Source organism: Somniosus microcephalus, chromosome 2, assembly GCF_052327205.1.
Source record: "Somniosus microcephalus isolate GS21.2 chromosome 2, FLI_Smic_1.0, whole genome shotgun sequence".
Taxonomy (NCBI): domain Eukaryota; kingdom Metazoa; phylum Chordata; class Chondrichthyes; order Squaliformes; family Somniosidae; genus Somniosus; species Somniosus microcephalus.
The window spans coordinates 184,243,341-184,271,046 of NC_140988.1; the positions used below are offsets into that span (position 1 = coordinate 184,243,341).

General features: G+C 45.3%; 1 protein-coding gene across 2 annotated transcripts in view; it reads right to left on the bottom strand.

Moving 5' to 3' along the window:
* Positions 1–27,706, bottom strand: part of ccdc149a (coiled-coil domain containing 149a) — a 198,742-nt gene that overhangs the window by 64,306 nt on the left and 106,730 nt on the right. For both annotated transcript variants that reach the window (XM_085967855.1, XM_085967865.1), the window contains exons 9-10: positions 22,005–22,149; positions 5,363–5,439 (exon numbers count right to left, since the gene is read on the bottom strand). In XM_085967855.1, the coding sequence (XP_085823981.1) occupies positions 5,363–5,439; positions 22,005–22,149 (222 nt within the window). The remainder of the gene's footprint in view (positions 1–5,362; positions 5,440–22,004; positions 22,150–27,706) is intronic.

Here is a 27,706-nt window from a genome sequence, read left to right on the forward strand (position 1 = left end):
GCGCTGCTCCTTCGTCAGGTGAAGTGGAGAAATGCATAAAGACACAGCTTATATAGTCAGAGAATAATGTCAGATGTTTACAGGTAACCTTTCCAACTGCCATTTATCACACCTCGGCAGAGAGAGAATCACAGCAATCAAAGGTGTGAATGGTGTCCAAACAGGTCAGTCAGGAAAACATTACATCAAAGAACAATGAGGTGGGGTCACAAGGGGTCAAATATTGCAGATGCTGGGGTCTGTATGAAAAACAAAAACAGACAAAAACATTTTTTTTGCTGGAAATCACAGCAGGTCTGGCCGCATCTGTGTAGAGAACAAGCCAATGTCGACTCGAGTCTGGATGACCCTGTGTCAGGTGGGGTTACATGTAGCGTGACATGAACCCAAGATCTCGGTTGAGGCCGTCCTCATGGGGGCGGAACTTGGCTATCAGTTTCTGCTCGACGATTTTGCGTTGTCGTGTGTCTCGAAGGCCGCCTTGGAGAATGCTTACCCGAAGATCGGAGGCTGAATGTCCTTGACTGCTGAAGTGTTCCCCGACTGGGAGGGAACACTCCTGCCTGGTGATTGTTGCACGGTGTCCGTTTTTTGTCTGTTTTTTTGTTTTTCATACAGACCCCAGCATCTGCAATATTTGACCCCTTGTGACCCCACCTCATTGTTCTTTGATGTAATGTTTTCCTGACTGACCTGTTTGGACACCATTCACACCTTTGATTGCTGTGATTCTCTCTCTGCCGAGGTGTGATAAATGGCAGTTGGAAAGGTTACCTGTAAACATCTGACATTATTCTCTGACTATATAAGCTGTGTCTTTATGCATTTCTCCACTTCACCTGACGAAGGAGCAGCGCTCCGAAAGCTTGTGATTTCAAATAAAGCTGTTGGACTATAACCTGGTGTTGTGTGACTTCTTACATTAGTGGCAGGAGGCAGAGGGTGATGTTTGAAGGTTGTTTTTGTGACTGGAAGCCTGTGTCCAGTGGTGTACCACAGGGATTGGTGCTGGGTCCTTTGCTGTTTGTCGTGTACATTAATGATTTAGATATGAATGTAGGAGGTATGATCAGTAAGTTTTCAGATGACACCAAAATTGGTGGAGTGGTAAATAGCGAGGACGGAAGCCTCAGGCTACAGGACGATATAGACGGGTTGGTTAGATGGGCAGGACAGTGGCAAATGGAATTTAACCCTGAAAAGTGTGAGGTGATGCATTTTGGGAGGACTAACAAGGCAAAGGAATACACAACGAATAGTAGGACCCTAGGAAGGACAGAGGATCAGAGGGACCTTGGTGTGCATGTACATAGATCCCTGAAGGTAGCAGGTCAGGTTGATAAGGTGGTTAAAAAGGCATATGGGATACTTGCCTTCATTAGCCGAGGCATAGAATATAAGAGCAGGGAGGTTATGATGGGGCTGTACAAAATGCTAGTTAGGCCACAGCTGGAATACTGTGTGCAGTTCTGGTCGCCACACTATAGGAAGGATGTGATTGCATTGGAGAGGGTGCAGAGGAGATTCACCAGGATGTTACCTGGGCTGGAGCGCTTCAGCTATGAAGAGAGACTGGACAGGCTGGGGTTGTTTTCCTTAGAGCAGAGAAGGTTGAGGGGGGACCTGATTGAGGTGTACAAAATTATGAGGGGCATAGATAGGGTAGATAGAAAGGAACTTTTCCCCTTAGTAGAGGGGTCAATAACCAGGGGGCATAATTTCAAGGTAAGGGGCAGGAGTTTTAGAGGGGATTTGAGGAAAAACTTTTTCACCCAGAGGGTGGTTGGAATCTGGAACTCACTGCTTGAAAGGATGGTAGAGGCAGGAACCCTCAACATTTAAGAAGCATTTAGATGAACACTTGAAACGCCATAGCATACAAGGCTACGGACCAAGTGCTGGAAAATGGGATTAGAATAGACAGGGCTTGATGGCCGGCGCGGACACGATGGGCCAAAGGGCCTCTTTCTGTGCTGTATAACTCTATGACTCTATAAATAAAAATGTTATTGTTACTTTACATCTTTGCTGATTTGACTCATTGCAGCTTTGCCCGGCAATAGGGGCTGCGGGATGCTTGCGATGATGTGCTTCTTCATCCCAGAAGCCATCTTCTCTGTAAATGGTTAGAATCGGTATCTTATGAGCCGTTCATGGATGGCCCTTGCAGTGGCAACATTGTGTGCCTCCCTCCCACATTGGTGCTGCTGATCCTCCTCTTCATCCTACTCCTCCGCCTCCTCCTCCTCCTCCTCAGGTGGTGCACCAATCCCTGGTGGCAATGGCTGGGTCCTCATGATTGCAATGTTATGAAGCATGCAGCACACAACAATGAAAAGAGAGAGATAAAAACAGAAAATGCTGGAAATACTCAGCAGGTCAGGCAGCATCTGTGGAGAGAGAAACAGCGTTAACGTTTCAGGTCGATGACCCTTCATCAGAATGTTCTGACAAAGGGTCATCGACCTGAAACGTTAACTCTCTTTCTCTCTCCACAGATGCTGCCTGACCTGCTGAGTATTTCCAGCATTTTCTGTTTTTATTTCAGATTTCCCACATCCGCAGTATTTTGCCTTTGTATTAATGAAAAGCGAGACTCGCTCGGGAGAGTACTGCAGGGCTCCTCCTGAGTGGTCAAGACACTGGAGCCGTTGTTTCAAGACGCCGGTCGACTGCTCTATGAGGTTCCTGGTGGCGCTATGGCTCTCATTGTTTTGCAGCTCGGCAAGGGTGTTGGGGTTACGGAGCGGTGTCATCAGCCAGGTGCAGAGTGGATAACTCTTGTTCCCGAGGAGCCATCCACTAGGTTGACGCAGTGGTTGGAAGAGGTCTGCGACACCAATCTGGCGCAGGATAAAAGCATCGTGGCTGCTGCCAGGATAGTGGGCATTGACGGCGAGGATGAGCTGTCTATGGTCACAGACCAACTGTACATTCAAAGAGTGGAAGCCCTTGTGGTTTCGGAACACCTCTGCATTCTCATGAGGTGCCCGCAATGCCACATGCATGCAGTCAATGGTGTCCTGAACCATGGGGAAGCCCGCTATCCTAGCAAAGCCACATGCATGTTCGCGCTGTTTGTCCTGGGTCATGGGGAAAGAGGTGTACTGGCATCTTCTTTTATACAGAGCATTTGTCACCTTCGGATGCAACAATGAACAGCGAACTGGGAGATATTCGCTATGTCCCCAGTAGAAGCCTGAAAGGAGCCGCTGGCATAAAAACTCAGAGCCACTGTCACCTTCACTGCCACCGACAGAGACGTCCTGGTCCTGAGCCGAGGCTGCAGGTCTGGTTGCAGGAGGTGGCAGAGCTCAGTGACCACCTCCTTGCTGAAGCGCAGCCTTCAGAAACACTGCTCCTCAGACAAATGAATGTAGGAGAATTGCTCCCGGAATACCCTGGGAGGGTAAGGTCTCCTGTGCAGAGGCCTGTTGGCCCTCCTCCCTCTGGCCATGTTTGCCACTCTCTCTCTGCACCTCTGCTGCCTCTGAAGGTGAAGCTGGAGGATGACGCCCCGACGCAGTGCAGCCCCCATAAAAGCTTCTAAATATGGTAAGTATGAAGGTCAAATAAATAGGAACCTCAAAAGTGGTGGTCAGGACCCAAAATTCCTTTGGACAGCGTTTAAATCTCTCCAGACGTCTCTTTCCCTCTCAACCTGCATGTTCCAAAAATTTTGCCGACAAGAAAAGGCAGGAAGCATCTGCCTTTAAATTGTGCTCCCCCAGCCCCTTCCTGACTTGAAAACATCCCCCTCTACCTGTCGTTTCTAGCGGCAGGCACTAAGGCAGGGGTCGCGACTCAATTTCCGGTCCAGGGCGCTACCGGGGCGTTGCACGCTAGCATGACGTTATGATCTGCAGGCGCAGGAGATCATGGCGGTAGTGTTTAGCACCAGCGCAAAATGACTGGTCAATTTCGCGAGTGGCACTAAAATTGCGCGCTCGGGTGCTAAGTTGCTATTGCCCCTTTAGCGCCCCCCCGGCGGCGCTAACTGGAGGCACTAGCCAAATGAATTTTCCCCCTTAGAATTACTCTCAAGTTAGAGATCGTAAGTCCTTGCACTTCAGTACTTTGAAAATAACACTTAAATTTGTGATTTTGTGGTGTGCAGAATCCATTTTGTAAGTCATCTATATTTTCATTTTTTTTCTTTCCAGCAAAAACATTTTAAAAACCTGAGAAGACAGTTCTTTACTTTTCATGGACATTGCCTCATATAGCTTTTAAAATTACTTGGAGTTGTCAGGAAGTATCCTTTTACGCTGTGCAAACAGGCTCTGCACCTGTTTGCACCAGCTTTAAAATTTTCATACGTAATTGCTGGGCAGTTGGTGGGCAATTAGCACAACTCTGCACCAGCAATTAGGATTTCAACATCGGTGCGGATCATCTGTCAAGTCTGAACTTGAGAGATCACAAGTTCGGGATTTAGCGCATGCGCAATTGTATGCGGAAATCCCAAACTTGCTGTCGATTTCAAAGGCGGTATGACGGCGTACTCTGAGTATACGCCATCATACCAATCACAAATTCTGGCCCATTTTCTTTTTCAGGGTGGTGATACCGGATTGTAGAGTTTTTTGTGTATGAACAGCCAGAAACAGGATGTTCCAGAGCAGCTCCGAAGACAGTACATACAGCAGCGAACACTAGGATCCAGAAATTAGAGTGTGGGATACATGGAGTTGAAGTTCTGTGCTCTTTTATTTTAGCAAAGGCGTTGGCACTTTGAAAATAAATGGGTTAATGGTTCCACTAAAACAGCATAGAGCTGAATTTCAGATGAATGTGTTAAGTATTCATGTGTGCGTATTCCATGGCATAATTTCAAGGCCTAGATCTGCTGAAGCCAAATTTAAAAAATGTACTCAGCTGTGGTATAGGACAACGTACAAAACAACACAATAGTGTGTAATGTGTTGCATCATTAACTTTATCTAATTGTTTTACATACCCTGGTCTTGAAATGAATGCTGGCGGATGACAGTGTGGAACCAAGCATGTCAAATACAGGCACAGAAACACCTCCAAAAGCACAAACACAAGAAAGGATTGCCAAAAAGTCCAGAAATGTTGTTAACAGTCATGAACAGATATAAACACAGTCAGAACAGCAATTTTCTAATGTCAATTGCAATAATGTAATAAACTGTATTGAGAAAAAATAGACTATTTAGTGATGTCTGACTCAGATGTCAGATTCGCTTGCACATTTGACCAGGATCTAAAGTAATTTTAGTGGATCATGGCATTGTAAATAATTCCTATTCTGGACTGTTTGGAGACTTAACTGAGAAACATTAACAAACTGGAAAAAAGAGACAAAATGAACATTTAAAAAAAGTTCTGAACTCACCCGGAAGACTCCACAAACCAGACACTTCCAGAGTTCTCAGTTTTTTTTCCAATTCAGCCACACGGTTGCCCAGAATTCTGCAGAGGTGAGAATAATTTCAAGGAGAGACTGGTTGAACAATGCTGCCTTCAATATATTTATGGAGAGATTTATACGTTCATTTTGCCACAACAAAGAAAATAAAACCACAATATAAACACACCACTATTATCATCATTTTATGTATTAACAAAGAATATTAGTCCCTCTTGTCATGTGTAGAGAGATGAGAGCTTTCGTCATAAACTTTCTTACAGCCAGTCATCCTGATATGTGCATAAAATCTAAGTTCAAAAGACTAGCATGGCAGACTCCATAATTTAAATAATGGCAGCGATAATCATCAAAAATATATTCAAAATTATGGGGGAAAAATAGAGTTTGTTTGCACCTCTCGTTAGCGTCCCTGGGGGCGCTAATGGGGTGTAAATCCCCTAGCGCCCGGGCGCGGCGCCACTGACACCTCCCGCGAAATCCAGGAGGTTAGCGGTGGTGGTAGCCGGTAGCGCCCTGCGCCGCTGCCGATGACGTCATCGCCATGCACAGCACCCCGGCTACAAGCTTCCCTTGCGCCCCCTGACCTTTCGCCAGACGATATGTCCGACAGGATCAAGGGGAGTTTTGCAGCGGCAGCGCTACTTAAAGGGCAGGTGTCGGGCGGTCATTTTTATTTCAGCCGACTGCCAGCACCTGCCCTCTTCACTTTTGTCACGGCACCCCGCTCCCCAGTGGTCTAGCAGGGCCCCGGTGCGCGCAGCGCTAACCCCTCCCCTTTACTCAGGGGAGGAGGCCTGCAATGACACGGCGCAGCGGCACGTAGCATCATGAAATTCAGTAGTAGTGCCCCAAGCAGGAGGTGAAGCGCTTTGCAGTAGCACCCCACATCCTGCTTGGGGCGCTACTACTGAATTCACGGCAGGGAGCGATAATTTTTTCAGGGCGCTAAAATTAGCGCCCTGGCGACGTTATCGCCCCAAAATGGGCGCCACCCAATTTTCCCCCTATATGTCCTCGTGCACTTCCCTTCAAGTCTTTCCATTGTGAATTCCTATGCCCAACATTACAATGGAAACTGCCTAAATAAACTTGCCACACTGTAATTATACCACCCCAACCCCCACCCACCCCCAGAGAAGGTGCTGCAGTGACATTATTGGCAGAAGGGTGTAATTATAGAACTGGAATTTTTTTCTTTTATTAGTTCAAGGGATGTGGGCATCGCTGGCAAGGGCAACATTTATTGCCCATCACTAATTGCCCTTCAGAAGGTGGTGGTGAGCCGCCTTTTTGAACCGTTGCAGTCTGTGGTGAAGGTACTCCCACAGTCCTGTTAGGGAGTTCCAGGATTTTGACCCAGTGACGATGAATGAACGGTGATGTACATCCAAGTCAAGATGGTGTGTGGCTTGGAGGGGAACTTGGATGTGGTGGTGTTCCCATGCGCCTGCTGCCCTTGTCCTTCTAGGTGGAAGAGGTTGCGGGTTTGGGAGGTGCTGCATCTTGTAGATGGTACACACTGCAGCCATGGTACGCCGGTGGTGGAGGGAGTGAATGTTTAAGGTGGTGCCAATCAAGCGGGCTGCTTTGTCCTGGATGATGTCGAGGTTCTTGAGTGTTGTTGGAGCTGCACTCATCCAGGCAATTAAAGATAGAATGCCTGACTTTCAAAGTGGGCCTGAATTACATGTGCATGCCCTGGTCTAAGTATCCACCAGCCTCTAACTGCACTTCACCTGAAGATTACACTTGCAATTCCATGGGAGAGCGACTATTACTTGGAATTACAACATGGAAACAAGCCACCCAACTAGTTCATGTTGGTATTTATTCTCCACATGAACACATGACTCCTAATTCCTATACCTCCTATTTTAGTATCGTCTGAAAATTTGGACACCACTCCCTCTAGCCCTATATCACTGAATTATTTATGCGGAGCACAGTTTGCAAAGCTGAAGTGAGTTACAGCCTGCACCCCAATCTCAGAGTTTCAATAAATATACAATCCACTTCAAATATACTCATTCAATTTTTAAAAACAACTTCATCAGAATCCTATGACGATAGTACAGCCTTGTAATACCACTTCATGCCAACTGATTCTATCTGTAACTAGTATTTTGAAATATTGTAGTAGTTTCATTATTTTGCCAAATAATCCTAAAGTTTAAAGAGCAAAGTTTAAATAACTATAGAAGCATACCATTCTTCAATAGCACAATATTGTTCGAGAAAGGTGAATTTTGTAAAATTAACTTCCTGATTTTCTTTCTGGCACTGATGCAGTGCATTTTTTAGAAGGCCTATAAACCTGAGATTATGGGCTGGATTTTAATTTAGGGGCGGGTTGGGGTCGTGTAATCCGCATTTCGTGTTACCCACACAAATGTAAATCAATGTGGGAGATTGATGCGAATTTAACTTAATTGTCCAATTAAGTTCCAACGTGTGGGAACCCTTGGATGAGTTTTTCCAGTCTGAAAGTCGCCTCCGATGATGTCATCATTGCTGCTGCATTTAAGGTCTACAGCAAGCCTTGCATCTTCTGCAGACTGCCAACCTTTTGGCCTTTGGTGTTGGAGGGACCTGGAGGCACATGAGCAGCGGGAGAGCTAAGTCTGCTCCCAGATTTGATGATGTGGCCCTGCAAGCATTAGTTGATGGAGCTAGAGCACATAAGGAGGTGCTCTTCCCTTCTATAGGGAGGAAGAAGCCTCCACAGCAGACCAAGGCCATGTGGATACAGGTGGCAGAGTAGGTCAACTCCTTAGCAATGACCCGCAGAACCTGGATACAGTGTAGGAAGAGATTTCATGACCTTCAGCGCACTGGAAAAGTGAGTATGATTTTCCCATCACCCTCAATCTGATCACCATTGCCTTTCCTCACCAGCACTCAGCTTTGCAAACTCTTCCTCTACATCCCACTTGACACTGACATCCATGCACCCTTACCCGTTCCTTTCTCTCTATGGTCACATTCACCTAGCTTTTCGACTATGCAGCCCTCACACTCCCTATCACTGTGATGCTATGCAGACAACTGACAACACACAGGGAGGGCACTTGATCTTGCCACCTCACTCCATCTTTGTCTCCTTCTAATTATCTATGCTATGGAATCTCTACACTCACTCTTTCATTCTCACTCAACCTCCACTTGTCTCCCTCATTGCAGGAAAAGAGAGCTCACAATAAAAGAGAAAGAGCGAGGACAGCGAGGACAGGAGGAGGGCCACCCTCTGTAGCCCATCTCACCCCCTGGGAAGAGGTGGTCCTGGAAATCATTGGAGTTGAGGAAGATGCGCAAGTGGGGGACGGACAGACGGGTGCAACACAGCAAGCTGGTGACAGAATAGTTTTCCATCTCTCTCATTGACATTGCATGAGTCGCTGATAATGATTCTGACGCTCTAACAGATGGACTTATGAGCATCTGCAATATGCAATGTGCATGTAACCTTGGCATCACATCTCTGACTCTTTCCTTTACTCCCCCACAGGACCATCGCAAGCAGCTGTCCGCACTAGCCAGGAGGAACAGCCAGAGCAGCCAGACTCCTCAGTGGAAGCTGCAACCTCTGAGGGCGCAGCGTCAGCAGAAGTCAGCGCACCCAGCACCAGCGCAGACACTCACCTCGGTGGGACCTTCGCAAGATAGAGTAGTGTTGTCACCTGGTGTATCACAGCTCACAAGTGAGCATCAGCAGATTGTGGAGAAAGGGACAGCAGTGGAGAGTCCTAGTCGGAGGGCGCAGGACTCTGCCAGCTCGGCTCAGCTGCATGTTGACCCTCTGTCTCTGGGGTCTGGAGGTGCTTGAACTCCAGGAACAGATGCAGGAGTCTCTGGCAGGTTTTGTCTCCAGGGTCGCTGTGAGTGTGGAGCAAATGGAGGAGTCTATAGTGAACATGAGCAGTGCCTTTGTGGAGTCATTGGCGCATGAACGCATCACCACGGAAAGGATGGCAACCTCCGTGCAATTGATGGCAACCTCCGTCGAAAGGATGGCTACAGTAGACGAGAGGATGGCTGCGGCCATGGAGGAGATAAGTCGCCAGAGTGCAGAAAAAATGGTGAGTGTTCAGAATAGAATGACATCTCTGGAGGAGCGATGGTCATCTATGTTATGTTCATAAATAAATAGACGTTTTCATTATGAACTGCTAGCTTGAGCTAGTCATTTATTCAGCCATGTGGACTAGTGTACAAGCATCCATCTTGACTACTGCCTTGTGGGTAGCCCACTACTTAACATACAGCTCCACCTAGTGTACCATTCTAGAATGACATGTTACTGATCATTACATCCCCCTTCCTTGGAGGTTAAACAAAATCAATATCAATCATAACGACATAAACATCTTCACAACAGTCAACACATTTTCAAAGCTTTACTTTATGAGCTCTATAAGCTTTTCATTCTTTTATTATAGTTTTCTTTGTACTTAAAGATTAAGTCTATCAGGCTTTTTTACTTCACGTGTGGATCTTCTCAGCACAGGTAAGTCTGATGTGTTTTCATGAGAGCCTGTATGTGTTTGTGTTAGATTGTTCCGGTGGTGAGTGACAAGATTCAGTTACGGCATGGTCATCGATTTGCTCTTGGATAGTTTCTTGTGTTTTCAGGAGGGAACGGCGGTTCCTCCTGAGAATCTGTCCTTCCTCAGTTCCAACGGTGTATGACCTTGGTCCTACCTCAAGAACTGTAGCTTTCCTGTTCCATGCATTTGGATCCTCAATCCTGACGACAACATCCCTTGTCAATGGTTTCAGAGTTTTGGATGACTTGTTATAGTGTGATTTCTGTTTCAGCTTTAACAGTTGAAGTCGCTGTCTTAGTTCCTTACTCTGCTTTTCTTTTGCACAGCAGGGTAGTGTGGTGCACAACTTGCGACCCATTAGGAGTTCAGCAGGTGAAGAACCACAGTCTAAAGGGGAAGCTCGGTAGCTCAGCAGGGCGAGATAAGGATCAGACTTGCTTTCTGTCACTTTCTTCAGTAGCTGTTTGAGAACTTGAACACCTTTCTCTGCCTTACCATTCGACTGAGCATACAGAGGACTGGATGTGATGTGTTGAAAGTCATAATGTGCTGCAAACTGTTGCCACTCCTTACAGTTGAAGCACGGACCATTGTCGCTAACGGCAATCCTGGGAATTCCATGTCTGGCGAAGATGGATTTAACATGCATTATGACACTGCTTGCTGATGTGCTTGAGAGCAGCGCCATCTCAGGATAGTTAGAATAGTAGTCAATCACTATTAGATAGTCTTTACCATTCAAATGAAAGAGGTCCATACCAACCTTTTGCCATGGTGCTGTTGGTAAGTCAGCTACTATCATTGGTTCCTTTGCTTGTTTGTTTTGGTGTTTCTGACATGTCTCACATATGCCTATCATGTTCTCAATGTCCTTATTTATACCAGGCCAATAAACAGTGTCTCTTGCTCTCCTTTTGCATTTTTCAATTCCGAGGTGTCCCTCATGAATCCTTTTGAGCATGTCTTGACGTAGAGCCTGTGGAATGACTATTCTGTTCTGTTTTAGTAATATTCCACTTGCGACACTTAACTCTGACCTGATGTGATAGTACTTTGGACAGGAACCTTTTGGCCAACCATGATGAATGTTCTCTATTACTGTTTGTAACACTATCTTTTACTGTTTCTTCTGCTATTTGCTTTGATTTTGTGTCTGACACAGGCAGCGCAGCAGTGACCATACTCACATGAACATCCACGTCTTCCTCAGTAGAGCTCACATGACTCATTGTGGGTGCTCGGGATAGTGCATCTGCTAACACTATGTGTTTGCCTGGTGTGTAGATCAGTTCAAAGTCATATCTTTGCAGCTTCATCATGAGTCGTTGAATCCTTGGAGACATCTCATTCAGATTTTTTTTAATGATGGCAACCAGTGGGCAGTGGTCTGTCTCAACTGTGAAGGTGGGAAGTCCATATATGTAGCCATGGAACTTTTCTAGTCCAACTACCAAGCCTAGACATTCCTTTTCAATCTGGGCGTATCGACACTCAGTATCAGTCATAGACCTGGAGGCATAGGCAACAGGCTTCCAATCTTCACCCTCTGCTTGTAGCAAGACCGCGCCTAGGCCATCTTTTGATGCATCTGTTGACACTTTGATTCTCTTTGTTGGGTCGAAGAAGGTGAGTACAGGTGTGGTTGTCAGCACTGTTTTAAGGTTCACCCACTCTTGTTCATGTCTTTCTGTCCATGCGAACTCATTTGTTTTATGTAGCAGGTCTCGCAGACATGCTGCCTTGGCTGACAAGTTAGGAATGAACTTTCCAATTAAATTTATCATCCCCATGATGCGTAGCACTCCTTTTTTGTCAGTGGGTCGGGGCATGTTGAGTATGGCATTTACTTTTTCCATATCTGGCTCTATTCCTTTACCAGATAGATTATCTCTTAGGAAAGTGACTTCCTGGACGCCAAACTGACACTTGGCTTTGTTGAGCTTCAGTCCATTCTGGCGTATGCTCTGTAGCACTTTAGTCAGTCTCTCATTGTGTTCTTTCAGTGTGGAGCCCCAGATGATGATGTCATCAACATAGACCCGAACTCCTTCCAGACCTTCAATTATGTGTTCCATCGCTCTATGAGAGATTTCAGATGCAGATATCATCCCGAAAGGCATTCTGAGGAAACAATACCTGCCAAATGGTGTGTTGAAGGTACAGTATTTGGTGCTCACTTCATCCAGTTTTAGTTGCCAAAATCCTTGTGAGACATCGAGCTTTGTGAAGTATCTGGCACCTGACATTTCACTGGTGATTTCTTCTCGCTTGGGAATCTGGTAGTGTTCACGTTTTATGTTTGCATTTAAGTCCTTTGGATCCATGCATACTCTTAGATCATTGTTCTTTTTCTTCACACATACCATGGAGTTAACCCAGTCTGTTGGCTCTTCGACTTTCCTGATGACTCCTGGCGTGGTCATTCTGTCCAGTTCTTTCTTGAGCCGGTCATGCAGGGGTGCTGGAACTCTCCGTGGAGCATGTACCACTGGCTGAGCATCCTCCTTTAGCTGGATCTTGTAAGTGAATGATAGAACTCCAAATCCTTTGAACACATCCTGGAAATTACTCACTACAGAATCCACCGAGTCATCTGGTCTGCTTATGGCACAGTTTATACGGTAGACTCTCTTGACCAGTTCGAAGTCCTCACAAGCTTTGTCACCTAGTAGTGAATCAAGCCTTTCAGCCACAACAGAAAACATGAGATGATGCACTTTGTCTTTGACTGTCACTTTGAGTCTGCATACACCTAAGCTATCTATTTTCTGTCCATTATAGTTTTTCAGTAGTACTGACTTTTTCTGTATTTTGGGCTTTTCTTTCATATTTTTAATGTCACTCATACTGATTAAGTTTGCTTTTGCCCCAGTGTCTAGTTTCAATGTAACTAATGCTCCATTTACCTGCAGTGACATTATCCATTTGTCCTCTTTTACTGCATTAACTTTATGTTCAGCATTGTCCATTCCGGAGGGCTGCACATTTTCTGTATCCTTTTCTATATTGTCACATGACACCATTCCTACAAAAAATGTCTCACTTAAATCAGTGTCCTCAATCACATTGACTTGTTGCCCTTTCTTTGTTTTTACTTTTGAAAAGCATTGTTTGGCAAAGTGATTCTTTCCATTACATTTTGTGCACATTTTTCCAAATGCTGGGCATTGTCTTGGCTGGTGCTGGTAACCACAGCGTTTACAATTAAAAGTTCCATCCTCCGATTGCTTTGCATTTCTGTTCTGCCCACGTTTCTTCCCTTTGTAGGACACAGCACCGACAGCAGCACAGTCACTCATTACAGTCGCATTATTATTAATTTCACTGAAACTCTTTGCGTGCTGTTGAGCTAGCTCACTGGCATGGCATATTTTCACAGCATCCTCCAATGCTAGTTCGGTTTCTCTCAACAAACGCTCCCTGACTTTTTTTAATCATAAATACTAAACACAATCTGGTCACGAATCATGGATGATTTCAGGTCAGAGAAATTACATGTCTGTGCTTTCAGTTTCAGATCAATCACAAAGCTATCAAAAGTCTCATTTTGCTGCTCTGTCCGTGAACGGAACACGTACCTCTCATAGGTCTCGTTCTTTTTGGGAGAACAATGTGTATCAAACTTCTTTAGCACATCGTCCATTTTTTCTCTGTCCTCCTCTTGATCAAAGACAAACGTATTAAATACCTCTATCGCCTGCGGGCCTGCAACCATGAGCAGTAACGCTATTTTCCTTGCGTCTGGCTTCGTACCGAACCCGATGGCAGCAATGTAGAGTTTGAATTGTTGTGTGAAAGTCCGCCAATTGCAGTCAACATTCCCCGTGAGTTTCAAACCCTCCGGTGGCTTCAAATTCGCCATGTCGCATTTCACAATATTCAGCAGATATTACCAATCCTGGTACCATGTTATGTTCATAAATAAATAGACGTTTTCATTATGAACAGCTAGCTTGAGCCAGTCATTTATTCAGCCATGTGGACTAGTGTACAGGCATCCATCTTGACTACTGCCTTGTGGGTAGCCCACTACTAAACATACAGCTCCACCTAGTGTACCATTCTAGAATGACATGTTACTGATCATTACAATCTATTGAACGGAGAAACCAGACCTTCATGGAAGTCCTTCTGAGTACGACTGCCAGTGCAGATACGGGTCCCCATGGCCCCCCTGATGTGCAGCAAGGTGCTCTCAAGCCACTTGCAAGCGCTGAGGGGGACCTGACCCATGAGAGGGAAGTGGGTGGCAGACATCAAGGAAGTGGGGGCTCTTCTCCAAGCGCTCACACTTCCATGCCACTGCAGAGCCCTCGGTCAGAGTCCCATCAGAGTTCACACCCAACTGAGATCGGCATCTCAACCCCTGCACAGCTGCAGGAGCAGCAGACTATTGACGAGCCCTCACAGGCTCACAACCCCAGAGGACGCCCGCCAAAGGTGTCGAGACAGGAGTAACTGGAAAGTGAGCAAGGGGCCTCCACATCTGCTGAAGCCACAGGGGAAGCACCACGTAGGAGCACGCATAAGAGAAAGATACTGCACAAATAGTCACAAGGGTAGTCACTTGGGTGAAATTTGATGGCTTTTTCTAACAATACATCAGATTAATAATGCTAATAAAAATTTTGATGGCTACTGCTGTAGTTGTGGCGTGTGTCATTTCGCGAATGGGACTTTCACATTGAGGGCTTAGGATTACTTGCAATTGTCAGTATGCTGGTCAAATAGTTAGGAATCCACAGGGTCTTGGCCATTGTCGATGCTCAGGTAAGAAGCTGCGAGGCAAAAGTGCTTGATCGGCAAGGCTAAGCAAATTGGGTCAAGATGAGTGCGTTCCTTGCATCCCAGGCAGCAATGTTCTCGCGTAATGCTGCCACTGGTTGATGGGCCTCTGCAGGATGTTCGTTTTCGCTTTCCTCCTCCTCCACATCATCATCTGAAGAGGATTTGTGAAGAGCCACTTGGTCCTCAGGAATCTGCAAGCCACAATGCTGTGCCATGTTGTGAAGTGCACAGCAAACCACGACGATTCTGGAGACCCTGGCTGCTGAGTACTGCAGGGCTCCAACGGATCTATCCAGGCATCTGAAGCGCATCTTCAGCAAACCGATGGTTTGCTCGATTATGGCTCTGGTGGACATGTGGCTGGAGTTGTAGCTCTCCTCTGCTTCGTTGGATGGGCTCCTCAATGGCGTCATTAGCCACATCCTCAGGGGATAGCCCTTGTCTCCAATTAGCCATCCGTTAAGGTGGTCTGGTGGACTGAATAGCGGAGGCACACTAGACTGGCGCATTATGAAAGAGTCATGGCAACTGCCAGGGTACTTGGCACAAACATGCAAAATTTCCTTCTTGTGGTCACACACCAGCTGAACATTAAGGGAGTGGAAGCCCTTACGGTTGGCAAAAATACCTGGATTGCGATGGGGTGCCTTAAGCGCCACATGTGTGCAGTCAACGATGCCCTGCGCCCTTGGAAAGCCTGCCAGATGAGCTAATCCAACCGCTCGCGCCGTGACACTTGCTTGATCCTTGGTGAAATGGATGTGATTGTGCGCGATGGCAAAGCGGGCATCGGTTACCTGCATGATGCAAGTGTGTGCGACTGCCTGCGAGATGCCGCTGATGTCTGCTGCTGATCCCTGGAATGAGCCTGAGGCAAAAAAGTTGAGTGCGGTGGTGACTTTGACGGCCACTGGTAAGGCTTGTCCACCTGGTCCTCTGGGCTGCAGGTATTGTTGCACCATTGCGCAGATGTCAGTCATTACCTCTCACGAAAGTCAGAGCCGCCTTTGGCACTGCTGCTCACTCATGTTGAGGTAGCTGACCCTGTGTCTGTAGACCCTGTTTCGGGGGTATCTCCTGCGCCAACGGGCTTCCATGCGCTGGCACCTTCTGGCCTGTGCAGCTTCAGGTGGGTGAGCAGCAGCCTGGCGCTCCTGTTGCTGCTGCTGCTGTTGTTCCTGGTTCTGCTGGTGCCGCGGCTGGTGCTCGAGCTCATCTAATGCCCAGAAGGGAAGGAAATAAATGGCTCCCATGCTTCTGGTATATGCCTCAGTTGAGGGAGCGCTGAGTGAAGGTGGCGAGAGGGGTTTCCCAGGAGGTCACACTGGGGATGAGTGTCAGGCTCCAAACTTCCACAGCTGTGGTTAAGCCTTCTAAAAGTCCCCCCAGACCTGAGACAACAAAGTCCTGCCACCTGCAAATGATGGCTGATCAAATCTCCTCTTTAATGGTTGACCTGCAGCTGATAGTCAGCAATCCAATTGTGCTCCTGCCAGGTTTCACCGGCGTGTTTCACACCAGGCGTGTTTCACGTGGGAAAAGGGTTAAAATGTCAAAGGCCTTTCAAAATGGCATTATAGAGGGAATTTAGTGCTTGTTAAGGGCCTTAACGGCCTATCCCGCCTCTTGGAGGCGGGACGGAGACGGGACCATTAGACACGAATTAATTAAAATTGCTCGGAGGCGGGATGGAGGTGGGGATGGTCCCGCCCGCCAGTTTTCGCGATTTTAACCCCCCACATGCCTCCAATCCTGCCTCCACGGCTCAATGAAAATCCTGCCGTATGTTTTTATTAATACTGTTTAACAAGAAAAATGAGCCTTTTTAGTGTAACTTTCAAATTTGGCATTTTCTACAGTTTCCACAAAAGCTATCGGTACAAGTGGCACATAAAGAATAAGTAACACAGGTATTAGTGCATCTGGGCATAAAATAGGTAAGACATCTCTTTCCAGTTGTTAGTAGCAGCAATCATTGCACATGACGCTGTTCGTGACTGCATGGTTACAGCTTCGCTTCTGTAGCAAATACAGGAATTTGCCTCGTTAGGCTTATACATCGGCTTTAAATGTAGTAACCTGAATCAAATGATGGACTCCATTTAATTACTTCAATCTAAAATGACTGTTCAAAGACATAGGCCTAGAAATTCGTGACCGCAACAAAAGCTGGCGGTGCCACCGCGGCCGGGTGTTAACAGCCGCAGATAATGGTGGAGCTAGCAGGACCAACAAAATGATGCTGAGGACTAATTAACATTAGCCCAGTAATGTCATCCTTGTGGCGTTTGTCCCTGCAGGAGGCCCCAATGTAGGCCGAAGCATCATTGCAGCAAGAACAGACTGCGCTGAAAGTGAGGCCGTCATTTCAGAAAGCATTGTCAGTCTCTTAAAGGGCAATGCCTTCTGAAATGTAAAAAATAAAAATGATGTAAAAATATGCAGTTTTTAGCCCTTACAGCTCAACTGCCTTCTGGAAAAAAATGAACATTAAAAAGAATTCCCAAATGGCAGTTCAGCTCTTAAAGCTGAATTGCCTTCCATGCCAAAAAAAATGGGCAAAGTGCTTCAGCAAGAACAAAAATGGCTCATCAAGCTAGGGAAGGAGCACCCAGGGTCTCGCACGCAGCACTCGAAGATGCACTTCCTTCTGCTTCCTCCTCTTCTGCGTCTTCCTCTTCCCTCTGTGAGTGGATGCTGTAAATCTGATATGAAAGCATAAAATGCTGGAATTACTGTGCAGGGAGTCAACACTGCAAGAGAGATCCTCTACCCACAGAGGCCAGGAGGCCCTCCAGGAAGAACGACGTGGGACCAGATCACCGAGGCAGCCACTGCCAGCATTGTTGCCCCCCACAATCTGGCTCCAGTATCCAAAGAAGCTTCATGACCTCAGACCAGTGGTCAAGGTCAGTGAATGCATCTTCAAAAACCGTCTCCTACCAACTGCACCACTAGCCTCACACACTTCTCAATGCACGACACCTCCCCACCCCACCCACCCGGCAATCACTCATCTACCAGCAATCTGTACAAAGCATGAGGCACACCTCCCATTCCTAGCTTCACCTCACTCCCTTGGAGGAGACAGTGCAGGCCATTCTTGGCAATGGCATGGCTGAGCCCTTGGCCAGCAGTGGGGCTGAAAGGATACAAAATGCAGGCATCCTCATACGTTATCCTCCTTCGCACATGCACCTCTTGCTTTCCCACCCTCCCCTCATCACAACGCCACCCTTGTGGCTTCCTCATTTCACACACCCAAGAAATGCAGCTTGCCCAACCAGTGGGGGAGAGGGAAAGAAAAAGAGAAAGAGGAGGAGGAGGAGGACAAACACCATCACGTGATTTCACACTCCCAGCCACCAGCTTCTCAAGATCAACCAGCAAGGCCATTTGCAGTGTCCCCCACTGAAAGGCAGCAGCCTTCCACCAACCATGCTGCAGCCACTGGGGTAGCACTGTGTGACATCAGTAGGATAGGCAAAGGCAGATACATGACAGTCACTAAGAGAATGCATAAGGGTGATGAGTTGATTTCTTGATGTCATATTGGGTGGATAGATGTATAAAGTTGAATTGGAAAGTTTGCTTTCTGGTGGCTTTTATTTCAGCATTGTGGCCAAGCGAATGCTGTGATGGTCAGTAACAGAAGGAAGGTGAGGTGTGGAACAAATGCTGAAAGGGGAATTGGGGCTTTGTCACTGGTACCACAGGCAGATTATTCCATCCCGGATATCCCGGCCAGAAAAGGGCTGTCTGGGTTGCATCCTCCCTTCTGCTTCCTCCTCTTCTGCGTCTTCCTCTTCCCTCTGCAAGTGGATGCTGTAAATCTGATATGAAAGCATAAAATGCTGGAAATACTCAGCAGGTCAGGCAGCATCTTGACCGGAGATGTGAACTCTGTTTCTCTCTCCACGGATGCTGCCTGACCGACTGAGTATTTCCAGCATTTTCTGTCTTCTCAGAGGCCTTCCTTTACCATCCGAGGCCTTGCGAGCAGCCATCAGCACTCCCTGCACACTTAAAAAAACTTTTAACATGTATTGCACCAAGTCAATACTTCAATAAAATAAAAAAAATCCAGACCAAAAGCTTAAATGCAAACGTTTTGACAGGTGTGTGTGTCCCTTTAAGAGGTGCTGACAGCACCTCTGTCAGTCTGCTGAACACTGGGTTTTCAAAGCGAGCTTAGAACCCAGCGGTGAACTCAGTGTTAAGGTCGAAATTCGTTGAGGTAACGTTAAGTTAGTGTTGCACGCCGACTGACGTCACCCTCTCTTCATTTACATATCCAGGGCCCAGCGCTGCTATTGTTAGTACTAAGGCCCTCACCAAAATGCCAGCTGCTGAGTCCCGGGCCAGAGAAGGGTTCTAGAGTGTCAGCCGCCATTTTCTGACAGGACAGCGCGCAAACGGGTGGGCGGTAAGTGGCCCAATTTCTAGGCCATACTATCTTCCTTACAGCCATTCAACCTTTTGATTTTGGTGTAAATAGACCCTACATTTTTGAGCTCGATGAGTTTTACAAATTTATTGGCTATGGACATTGAAGTGCTAAGTCAGCTAAGATTCCAAACAAGGTGCATTTCTTTGGAGGAGGGGAGTTCTTCTTCACGATATTTAATTTTAGAGAAATGCCAATATAATCTGCACTGCTGTCTTGTGCCAAATAGTACTGTTCTTTTGGTCTTCAAAGAAATTAGGGGCATCAAGAAAGTGGATCTCTGCGTTTTTAAATCATACTGGACTTCTGAAGAATATTCAGACTAAAGAGTGTTCAACTTATATTTTTGATGTGTAATTCCCTACCTCAGCAATACAGCAAGAGACTTTTTTTACTTCAAGAGACTGAGGGCTGGATTTTCCCTGTGGAGGCGGGATGGCGGCGAGGGAGCTGGTTGGCGGTTTCCGGTCCCACTCCCGTCTGTAGCCGCTCACTCAAAATTTTTTTCCGTAGATTGGCCTCGTTAAGCTCATCCTGCGGGGTTCCTGGCCAATTAACAGGAAACGGGTCTGATGACGCATCATCAGCCGGTTTCCTTAAAGGGACCACGGCCACATTGATTGACAGTTGTGCTGTCAGTGTTCTGCAGCATTGAAGTGCTGCAAACACTGGCAAGCACTGCACAAAGGTGCACGTCTGCACCCAGGCTCACGCATGTAGGGAGATTCTCTTCCTTTCCCATGAGCGGAAGAGACCTCCCCAGGAGATCAACGCAGTCTGGTTGCACATTGCACAGGAGGACACAAGCAGGGATGTTGTCAGGAGTGACTGGCTGCAGTGGCACCAACCTTTCAATGATCTCAGTAGATCACGAAACGTTACTGCAATGTCACACTCAAACTCACTCTGCTGTGCCATTCATGGCATCCCCATCACTCTGCCGTCCCTACCCTACTCCTGCACATCCTTACTCACACCAACTTACCTTGCACCTCCACCCATCCCTCTCTATCTACATTATCATCTCCCCATCTCACTAGCTACCCGTCGCACTCACCCTCATCCTACTGCAAGCACCAACTAACAACACAACATGCACTTGAGAGGTTTAGCCAATGTTCATGTGAAGTTTCTGGTAATGTGTTGTCATACAGTGAAATCTATATTTTCACCACTTCATCTTATTGGACAGATCTGTGCACGCCTTGAGAAGTGTTCCAGTGAATGTTGAGACATAATCCCCCCCTATAGTGATGAATGTGAATGGAATGGCTTGGACATTATAGGGATGCTTTACGGTGCTGGTGTGGGATGGTGTAAACCTGGCGCATCATGCGTCAAGTGAAGTAAATCTGGCCATGGTGATGCTATCGCTGGCTTCCCAGGCAGCAATGTTGTCAGGAGCTGATGCCCTGTGTCCTGTGCAGCATCAGGTGATTGCGGAGAAGGTTGGTGATGTTGGTGTGCCTGATGATGTTGGTGTTGGGGCTGATCGTGGAAGGATTCAGAGGACCAAGGTGTGATTTTTTCAAGGGCTGCAATAGATGGCAGCTGCAGGGGAGATGACAGAAGCGATCCGTCAATGGTGAGAGAGGTTGTTCCAATGAGGTGGCACTGGACATACAGTTGGCTCTAAACACTTGCAAGCTGAAGAAATCTCTATATGTCTTACAACTGCAGTACCCAACAGTTTCTGAGCTCTGAAACTGAACATCTGCAACATGGCATCCTTTATACCACTTCTGCAGCTGTCAGGTTATCAGATAAATCAAAGCAGACTCATCTCACGACAGGGTGAGCTGGCGTGTTCCCCAAGCAGTGGGTAACCTGTGGGGGAGCACGTAAAATTGCAATGTAGGTTCAAAATAGCATTAAATTGGCTGTTAACAAGCCATTTAATGATCTAAATTGTCTCCCCGCCTCTTGGTGTCGGGTCAGTTCTACACAGAAAGACCCGACACCTGGGAGATTCACATGGAGGCAGGTTGACAGCGGGTTTCCTACCTGGTCAATATTTGCAATTTCGACAGCACACCCCCTCCACTCTGAGCGCTGGCAAAATTCAGCTCTGAGAGTCCAACTCGCTCTTTCAGTAGACATTCCAGGTGTTTATATGTCAAAACGATGCTGTCTTATACTGCATCATATGCCTAGTATTTTTGTAGCTATATTTTTTTTTAAACCGCAAATAAATGTAATTATTTATTTTAGCCTGTAGAGATCTGGTTTAATGTACAATATTTTTCACCATCCAACAGCTGGAGGATATAGTGAAAACCCTACATAAATTTCAGTAGGCAATTTACCACAAATCAAGGTAGCAGTTAGGTATGGGCTACATTATTCCTGAAAGTGTAGAAAGCAAAAGATGTAGGTTTTAGACCATAAGGGATTACAATACAGTATGTGAAAAAAAGTTTCACATGCCTGGATTAGAATATTTCTCAAGAGTTATTTGCACAGATATTAAAAAACACTGATGGCAGATAATACAGCAAGGTCCAAGTGGGACGGGCCTCCTATTCATCCCATCCCATTTTCTATTTTCAGGACATTTGTGCAGTAGGGAGATCAGGTCAAGGCTATGTTCCTCGATGAAGAACCTTTATTCAGTTAAAAAAACAACTGCTTTGTAACTCAGTAATCAGTTCAGTGGCGACAAAGCATTAAATCTTCTATCAAAACAATAATACCATAATTCAATCTCCTTGTTTCCAGGAATAATCTAACAACCGTAATAATTTACTTATCTGTACCTACAGGAAATCAACAGATTTAAAACCACAGCACGAGTGGTTCTTGATTATCAAGCAGAGGTAATACGTGCCTGTTAGTCTGTCGTTGATGCTGAAGGACCATGTTCTTGTCATGAATTGTCTCAAGTAAAGCAGTCGCCAACGATTTCAGATCTGAAATGGACTGCGGAGTAGCTGGCAGACTACAACCATGATCTTCCGACAATAGCTCCTGGACTGCAGCCAAGTTGCATAAAATAACATCAATTACATTAATATGCAGACATTTTGAGATTGAAATTCCTCTTACCAATTTTAGTAAAGTCAGTAAATACAAAATTAAATTTCCCATCTTTGATTCATAACAACCTTTTTGTTGAAATTATCGGCTGGTGTTTCACCCCCTTTGTGACCAATGAATAGTTATATAATTATTCACTGATCCTGTGCTCAAAAGGAGCATGGGTTGGAGATAGGGCTACAAAAAATCACTAGTTTTACGACCCACACGCTCTTTGAGTACAGCTCCCCGCTAGAAGTGTGAAACTAGTGAAATTACCCTTATAACTTCACTGCATCACATTTATTATGCATTTCAGTAATGCTGCTGCACCACAGACTTAATCAAGGATAACCATCCTACAACACTTCAACATCGAACATCACTAGTAGCTTTTGGTACCGGGGACAAATTCCCCTTGGTATTAATTATCAGACCAGTTCTAACTCATCAAAATGTTATGTGAGTCAGTCACACTAGAAATTTTTTTTATAAAAAATTAATTTTCCAAAACTGCCTTTAACAAGCTGCATGCTACATCAACTTTAATTTCCATCGAACAGCTCATATTTTTAATGCAGCTTCGCCAGCCAGGGTTGATTGACTGAAAGAAAATACACATCTTTAATTATTGAACTAGGTTCTGATTGTTCCCATTATGCTGAGCTTTTCTTGGAGGGGGGCGAGTTACCTTTCAGCCATTTTCAAGTCTGTTGAACTGCATGAGTTTGACCTTTCCCCCTCTTTTCCCGAAGGTAGCGACTCTTGCTGGGATATGATTCCACTGTGCCAGCAGATGTCTGGTACCCCGTACAAATGTTTATTCTCATTTGTAAACATGAATAGCAAGCATTAGCAGGCAACTTGGGAGGGGAGTGGGGTGGGGAAGGTGGGAGATTTACAACTGAGTCTAAGCCTGACTTCACCAAATATCTATACAGACATGTAAATGTGCAGTCCTCACTGGTGCCGAGTAGGGAAACAATTGGCCAGCTAAGCACAGACCAATGATGAAACCTGGAACCTTCCTGGTATGTTTGGCTCCATATCACATACTACAATTATTCATCAAAACAGTTTATTGATGGACTGTCATACAAATATAATTTTGATAAGGTCCTGCATGGCAGGCTGGTCATGAAAGTAAAAGCCCATGGGATCTAAGACAAAGTGGCAAGTTGGATCCAAAATTGGCTCAGAGGCAGGAAACAAAGGGTAATGGTCGAACGGTGTTTTTGTGACTGGCAGGCTGTTTCCAGTGGGATTCCGCAGGGCGCAATACTGGGTCCTTTGCTTTTTGTGGTATATATCAATGATTTGGACTTGAATGTAGGAAGTATCATTAACAAGTTTGCAGATGATACAAAAATTGGCCGTGTGGTTGATAATGAAAAAGAAAGCTGTAGACTGCAGGAAGATATCAATGGACCGGTCAGGTGGGCAGAACAGTGGCAAACGGAATTCAATCTGGAGAAGTGTGAGGTAATGCATTTGGGGAGGGCTAACAAGGCAAGGGAATACACTACAAATGGTAGGACACCGAGAAGTGCAGAGGATCAGAGGGACCTTGGAGTGCATGTCCACAGATCCCTGAAGGTAGCAGGACAGGTAGATAAGGTGGTTAAGAAGGCATATGGGATACTTGCCTTTATTAGCCAAGGCATAGAATATAAGAGCAGGGATGTTATGCTTGAACTGTATAAAACACTAGTTAGGCCGCAGCCAGAATACTCCATGCAGTTCTGGTCACCACATTACAGGAAGGATGTGATTGCACTTGAGAGGGTGCAGAGGAGATTTACGAGGATGTTGCCTGGGCTGAAGAATTTTAGCTGTGAGGAAAGATTGGATAGGCTGGGGTTGTTTTCTTTGGAACAGAGAAGGCTGAGGAGAGACCTAATTGAGGTGTATAAAATTGAAGGGCCTAGATAGAGTGGATAGGAAGGACCTATTTCCCTTAGCAGAAGGGTCGATAACCAGGGGGCATAGATTTAAAGTAATTGGTAGAAGGTTTAGAGGGGAGTTGAGGAGAAATTTTTTCACCTAGAGGGTGGTGGGGGTCTTGAACTCACTGCCTGAAAGGGTGGTAGAGGCAGAGACCCTCATCACATTTAAAAAGTACTTGGATATGCACTTGAAATGCCGTAACCTACAAGACTACTGAGCAAGATCTGGTAAGTGGGATTAGGGAGGATAGCTCTTTGTCAGCTGGCACAGACAAGATGGGCTGAATAGCCTCCTTCTGTGATGTAAATTTCTATGATTCTATGAAATATATCAGTGACTAAGAAAATGGAAATCATCTAATAGAATGTACAAAATAAGAAAAATATTCCAAATGTAAACTGTTTAATAGGGAACAAAAAAGTTTGTCAAAACTGTGACCTTTCAACTTTTACCTGAAGTTTGCATCTCAAAAAAAAATGGATTTTCACATTTTAAATACAGCTGTATAGACCAATCTGACTGCAGGTTCCCATTAGTATCACATATTATGAATTGTTATACCTAACAATATTCTTACGTTTGCATATGAGGTTACTACACAGTCTTTAATGGAGTGCATAGATCAGGTAATACCCATATTTTTTGTTGACTCGGAACCAATTCCAGCCTTCGATGTCACAAAGGTGAGAGAGAGAGAGAGAGAACTCAGGATATTATAGAGCCGTTAGTCGAACATCTGTTGTGGGGAAGTTATTGGAATCTATAATTAAGGACAGAGTGACTGAGCACTTGGAGAAATTTGAGCTGATTAGAGAGAACCAACATGGATTTGAAATGGGTCGGTCATGTCTAATGAACCCAATTGATTTTTTTGAGGAAGTAACTAAAGCAGTGGTCAGGGGAATGTCTATGGATGTAGTTTATATGGATTTCCAGAAGGCATTCGATAACATTCCACATAAGAGACTGTTAGCTTAAAATTAAAGCGCATGAAGTTGAAGGCAAATTATTGACTTGGTTAGGCGGTAGAAGACAGAGAGTAGGGATAATGGGTATGTACTCAAATTGGAAGGAAGAGACTAGTGGTGTTCCACAAGGATCTATGCTTGTGCCACAACTATTCACTATTTATTAATGACTTAGATAACACAATAGAGAGCCAAATTACAAGTTTGTCAATGAAACAAAGATTGGTGGTGAAGTAAGATATTAAAAATTGGAGATAAAAAAGCAAGACAAACAGGATTCACCTGCAGAAAAGCAGGTTTATAACAGGCAAAGCCACAGAATGTTCGAGGATGAAGTATACTAATCACCCATATGCTTGACTAACAGAGAAATGAAGCCTGCCAGTTCAGAGGAAAATGAAACTTACAGAGGCAAGACTGGCATGACTCATTTCCAGGAAATTGAACCTTACAGAGGCAAGACTGGCATGACTCATTTCCAGGAAAATGAGCAGGCCACACATGACTCATTTACAGGGAAACAAAACTTATACTAGGTGTTAACTCTGTATGAACAGCCACTCCCGGATAGTGATTAATGTGTAAACTTTTAAATTGATTGGACCTCTGAGGAGGTATGGCTGGCAAAATGTGTATATCACTTGGTCCGCACTTTGGGGGCTTACATCAATTGGCGACGAGGATGGGATACGCGATCTGAACAAAACTCTCGGACAACGATAACCTAAGACGGGTGAGTATGTTTAAATTACCACCTGTAAAATTAGAGGTTAATCGCTGGCGAGACGTCAAGTAAGATCGACGTACAAAAAGAACTATAAAAAGAAAGACACCTTTAATTGAAGGTGGTTAAAACTGCCGGACTGCGGTACCGGAAAACAGGGGTTTAGAAACCTGGTAGGCCCACGAGGTGCGGCTCTTAAAAGAAGTAGTTAAACGGGTTGTTTTAACACTTGGTGAAGGACGAGTCCTTCTGGCCAAAAAAGTAAACCGACAGGGGCGGTAAGTCCCCTAACCCAGGAGGCGGGAAATCCTTATAAGCCGAGAGGCGGCAAAACCTCAGTAAACGAATGAATGATTGTACAATCGTGAGTAAATGAAATAACTCAATAGTCACAAAGAGGTTAAAACGGACAAGGGTGAGGTCTGTCCCAAACGCCTAGCCTGAGCCGGAATTAAGAGGACAGTAGTCCCACATGATGGCCAGGATCAAGTAGGACGTAGGGAGACACAGACCCCACAGTATCAAAATCTTGTGACTAAAGGGTTGGTGTGTGTGTTGAACGAAACGGAGTGATTGACAGGAAGTAAGGAACTAACTAAGTTAACGCAATAGTGGCGAACAACATAGCGTACAAACCTAATTTACCAACAATGTGAATTAAGTATTAGATATATAAAGTGAGACGAGTGAATTTAGAATCATGAAAAAAAAAGAGATGGAAAGGAGGATTCCCCACTGTGGGGGGACCTGGATTCTATAACCCGATTCCTGGTAGATAAAAAAATAAAAAACATAGAAACATAGAAGATAGGAGCAGGAGTAGGCCATTCGGCCCTTCGAGCCTGCTCCGCCATTCAACGAGATCATGGCTGATCATCCAAACCCTAGCACCCGGTCCCTACACCGACAGCCATCCCACCCAAGCCCTATCCCCGTAACCCTACGTATTTAATCCCCCCTAACACTAAGGGTCAATTTTTTTTTATCATGGCCAATCAACCTAACCCGCACATCTTTGGACTGTGGGAGGAAACCGGAGCACCCGGAGGAAACCCACGCAAACACGGGGAGAATGTGCAAACTCCACACAGTCACCCGAGGCCGGATTTGAACCCGGGTCCCTGGCGCTGTGAGGCAACAGTGCTAACCACTATGCCCGTGCAGAGAGCCAAAGGGCTTGGTGGAGGGGACAAACCAAAGATAAAGAAGGAAAAGGGGGAATGGTAATCTTAGCTTGTTACCAGAAACAATGTAAGGAATCGAAGCAGAAGGGAGAGATAAAGAAGGAAAAAGATCTAATTTGCAGGCTAACCAATTTGAAAACTCAGCAAAAAAAGAAAAAAAACAGGGATTTGGAAAGCCAGGGAAAGCTGCTGAGTCACCGATTTAAAAAGGAAAAAAAAAAGCTAAAAACTTAAAGCGTTACCAACATGGAAGTTATTAACATCTATACCGAGACAAATAAAACACAAGATTTGCGGAGTGAAAGGAACCTTAAAAATATGCTGGAATTTCAGGTTGTATGAAATTGTGTGTTGAAGTGTGAAAGTTTTCCTGACAATGAATGTTTAAGAGGTTACAATATTCCTTTGTTTGAAAGTCTGTCCTTAAAAAAAAAAAAATGTCTGTTGTGTGTTTTAGCTCCACCCACTTCTCTGTGTTAAAAAAAAGGCATTTAACCCTTTTGTCTTGTCTTGGATTTTGGAAGTTTTAAGAATGTGTGAATAAGATTGTGCCCCTAGAATGAAAAAAAAAACCTACAATTTAAGTTAAGCTGGTGTGTAAAAACTGAGAAGAGCAACAAAAAGTTTGTTCAACAAAAGATTAAGTTTCAGTCTAAGATTTAACCTTGAAGTTATGAGGTAAATTAACCTA